Source organism: Mirounga angustirostris, unplaced genomic scaffold, assembly GCF_029215605.1.
Source record: "Mirounga angustirostris isolate CCGP_5_RB_7025 unplaced genomic scaffold, mMirAng1.0.hap1 SCAF_4, whole genome shotgun sequence".
Classification (NCBI taxonomy): domain Eukaryota; kingdom Metazoa; phylum Chordata; class Mammalia; order Carnivora; family Phocidae; genus Mirounga; species Mirounga angustirostris.
The window spans coordinates 60,296,334-60,300,279 of record NW_026991712.1 but is presented as its reverse complement, the minus strand read 5'-3'; the positions used below and the strand labels follow the sequence as shown (position 1 = coordinate 60,300,279).

At 55.9% G+C, this 3,946-nt stretch overlaps 1 protein-coding gene across 2 annotated transcripts; it reads right to left on the bottom strand.

The window, feature by feature from the left end:
- Window positions 1-351: 351 nt before the first annotated feature.
- On the bottom strand, window positions 352-3,680 carry MSC (musculin). Of its 2 annotated transcripts, none has more exons than XM_045899217.3 (2): window positions 2,903-3,680; window positions 352-2,004 (listed from the first exon to the last, which is right to left on the bottom strand). In XM_045899217.3, the coding sequence occupies exons 1-2, from the start codon at window positions 3,401-3,403 to the stop codon at window positions 1,918-1,920; spliced, it is 588 nt and encodes a 195-aa protein (XP_045755173.1). In that variant the 5' UTR covers window positions 3,404-3,680; the 3' UTR covers window positions 352-1,917. The 2 variants fall into 2 exon arrangements, with proteins under 2 accessions (XP_045755173.1, XP_045755172.1); XM_045899216.3 differs by having other exon boundaries at window positions 361-2,004; window positions 2,894-3,674.
- Between the last annotated feature and the right edge of the window lie 266 nt (window positions 3,681-3,946).

Here is a 3,946-nt window from a genome sequence, read left to right as displayed (position 1 = left end):
AATTTTAGTGAAAATGGAAAAAAATAACAAGGAAAATGAGATGGTGTACGGTAAAAACACTATATAAACATTATTTGAAAAAAAGAAAAGCTCAACTGAAACACAACTTGGTGCCTTGTATTGTGATTTTATTCTGCCAATTGGACCTGAGACCCACCCCCACTCCCGTGTGTGGGCTGTAGGGGTTCCTGAATGACTTACAATTGTTAAGGACTGGAGTGTGCTTTAAGCCAGAGAAAGCATCGTGTGTGTGTGTGGGGGGGGTGTGTAAAATAAGATGTGCACCTATATTACTTTGTAGAGCGTACACCTTTCAACCTGGCCCTAGCCCCAAAACACTCTTCAGGCGCACTAAGCCTCGGGTTCTTTTTTTTTTTTTTTTTTTTAGATTTTATTTATTTATTTGACAGAGAGACACACAGCGAGAGAGGGAACACAAGCTGGGGGAGTGTGAGAGGGAGAAGCAGGCTTCCCGCTGAGCAGGGAGCCCAATGTGGGGCTCGATTCCAGGACCCTAGGATCATGACCTGAGCGGACGCTTAAGGACTGAGCCACCCAGGAGCCCCTAAGCCTTGGGTTCTTGCCTTCCAGTAACCCTGGCCTCCAGAAGAATCAGAATAATAGAAAGTAATGAGAGTTACACTTTTAAGTGCCATGATCCAAATGGGATCAGCTGCATTCTGCCGAGAACGAATCAATCCCAGTCCGGGGCCAAGAAGGCACCTTTAAAAGAACTTCCATACCAAACTAGGTAAAGGGCAACAAAGACCACATTCTGACAGCGCCCAGGGCCACTCAGGTTTCACAATGCGTTTTATTATTCATACAAAAATAAATTTATTTACATTTGCTAGTTACTGTGGTAGTGCAGCCTAGAGACAGCGGCGCATTTCCCCTGAGCGGGGTCCCTAGGTACCCAGCCGCCTTAGCGGACCACCCAGCGCACTCCTCCAGCAAGGAAGAACGTGGGCACTGGGAGGCTGTACTGGAGGAGCAGGCGACCCGAGCTTGGATGCCGAGGCCAGCTGGGGATGGCCAGGAGCCGGAGGAGGGGTGTTGCAAGGAGGTGTGGGAGGAAGGAGTAGAGGGAGGCCTGAAGAAGACCCGAGCCTGGTTGGGTGGGGGTGCGGGGGTGGGAGGCTCTTGTCTAGACTGGGAGGTGGGTAGGAGGGTAGACAGAAGCCGGGCTCGGAAGAGGCGGGAGCCTGGGAGGAGTGAAGGGCTTGACTGCGGCCACGAGACAGAACCGCCTGGAGCGCTCCGGGCAAACCCCGGGCCCGGTGGTCTGGGAAAGCGTGCCTCCATCTCTCTCTGTGCCGAGAGGACATGCCCCTTCCTTTAGGAGGTTGCTGCCCTGTGGGGTACAAACCTGGCCCAGGTATGCCACTCTGCTCTCTTTGCAACTTAAAAACATGCCCCGATGTTGGTCTCGAGTGAAGACTGCTGTCTTTAAAGCCAATCATCCAGAGCACGTTCTAACCATTGCCTAACCGTAACATGCCTGTGCGGTGCAGAGCCGTGCCATCATATACAGAGATCTGACTCAGTCAGGAAACTAACTCCTAGGCGGTTTGGCGCTGGGTTAGTCTACACTGCTAAAGTCCGAGGTTGAATCTGGCTCCGCGCTGCAGAGACAGAAGGAAACTCTTTTTGGAGAAGCAAATTGTCGTCGCTGGGATCCGCAGCAGCCGGCAGCCCTAGGCGTCCTGCGATGACAGCCAGGTGGCCAACCCTTCGGGCTCTGTCCCCAACACCCGCCACGTGTCGTGTTCACAGTTCGGGTGGGAGGCTGCCTAGGAGAATTTAGGAGAATCCGATGGAACTTCCCTCCATTCTCTGGGGGTTCTCACACTCCTTTCTCTCCGTGGCCCCCAAACACAGGCGCTTCAACAATAATCCCAGCAAGGTGAGTTCGATCTAAGCGGTGGTCCCACATAATCTGTTGGCTGCGGAAACTTCTTTGGTGTCCGAGTCGGGTCGTCCTGAGACCACGAATGGCCATGTCTGTAAAATCAAAAAGAGCGTCAGATACTGGAGGAGAAAGTACTGTCTCAAACAGAAACCGTTCTCCCAAGTGAATATCCCTGGAATATCCCTGGCTTTTAGTAGCTCAGATTTTATCAGTGTTCTGGGAATTTGGGTGTCTTCTCTCTAAATTAGGTTTTTAATTTTACTGGATTTGATTGCATGAGACATGAGACGTCTGTCCATGCTTCCTCGTGGTCTTTGCCCTCAGGATGATTGGGTGAAACTTGCTTAAGTTTGGGATTTTGTCTGTTTAATTCCCTTCCCCCAACATGCGCACACACACGCACACACAGACACTCAGCCCTCCACTCTGAGTAGGAACTGGAATAGGTTCTTTCTCAAGCCGGGAAAGTTGGCAGGTCGGAGAGGGACTTTCCAGACAAATCCCTTTTGAGGAAACCTCTCATATTCTGCAAGAACTTTTTTAAAAATCCAAAGGCTTTTAAATAGAGCTCGGCCTTCCCTCTTTCCTTTCAGAAAGTAGGGCTTGTTAAATCGAACAGGTCAGACTCTTGTTGGAAAATTTGGGCAAGAGAGATTTTGCCATTCAATCTGCAGCCGGGCAGTGGATGCAGATGGAACCCAGATTCACCCCGGACGTAGGATGTTAGCCAAAGAGCTGCCACGGGGCAAAGTACCAGGTACAATGATCAGAATGAAGAAACACCGAAGGGTGGAAGGTTCTTCTCCAAGAATGTTGGCTTGGCCCCTCCCCTGGTTGGGAGAAATTAAACTGGACTCCTCACCACCCATTCCAGAACCCCCCTTTCAGGTTCTTCCCCGCGGCCTGACTCTGCCTGGTGCTCGGGAGCTCTCTGAGCATTTCCCAGCCGCTAGCCCCGGGCCCCCCGTGCGGTGCCCCTACCAAGTTCACCGGGTGGACGTAGCCGTTCTCGTAGCGGTCCTCCTGTAGCAGCTGCCGCAGGTGCGCGATGTAACTGGAAGCCAGCCGGAGCGTATCCAGCTTCGAAAGCTTAGTGTCGGGGGGCACCCAAGGCAGGCTGGTCTTGAGCCTGGAGAAGGCTTTGCTCAGCACGCGCATCCGGGCGCGCTCGCGGGCGTTGGCGGCATTGCGCTGCGACTGCTTGCAGTCGGCGGCCGAGCCCTTGGGCGGGAGGGGCTTCTTGCCGCCGCCGCCCCCAGCCACTCGCGGCCGCTTCCTCTTGCAGCCTTCGGCGCCGCCGGCCGAGCCCAGCGCACACCGCTCTTCCTCGCCATCGGGGTCTTCCTCGTCGGCCGATGAGTTGTCACTGGGCGAGATGTAGCTGCCCTCGGCGCCGCGGAGGGGCGGCCTCTTAGAAGCAGGGACCGAGTACCCCCGCTGCAGCCCCCGCAGCTCCATCTCCTCGGGGTCGCTCACCGAGCCGGTGGACATCACTACGTCCCCCACGCCCACGCGCGCCCGCCTTGCTCCCGCAGGCCAGCCTAGCGGTCTCGGCCTTCCGCTCCCTCTGGCGGAGGCGGGGGCCGGGCAGAACTCCGAGGAAGACTCGAGACCCGGGCAGGAAGCGCGGGGCCGCGGGAGCGAGCCCTGCCGCTGACCCGGGAGAGCGCGGCCGAGAAGTGGGCTCCCCCGCCCAGGCTCCGCGCGCAGTACCGCGAGCTGCGCCTTTTGACAGCACTATTTATTTGTACTCCTCGGAACAAACCGCCCGGGCAAAGAAGAGGGGGCTGGAAAGGGGGGCAAGAGGTGGGGCGGGGGCGTGGAAGGGGTGGGAACCGTTTTTCTGCACTCAGGATCTGTTGGTGGGGGCGGGGAAGGGGAAGTCTCTGCGCGCTGAGATTTGGGGCCGCAGGTCCGTCGGACCCTCAGATCGTCAGCGAGAGAGAAGTGTGCGTCGAGAGAGTGAAGGAGGGGACCTTGTACCCACCCTACTTCCACCCCCAACTAGTCTTAGCGAGGGCGAAGATTGCCAGA

What these genes read in the sequence shown, in the direction of transcription:
- MSC (XM_045899216.3), bottom strand. Translation starts at nt 3,403, where the DNA reads ATGTCCACCGGCTCGGTGAGCGACCCCGAGGAGATGGAGCTGCGGGGG. An exon ending in ACGTCCACCCGGTGAACTTG is followed by an intron (nt 2,005 to 2,893) that starts GTAGGGGCACCG and finishes TTGATTTTACAG; the next exon opens with ACATGGCCATTCGTGGTCTC.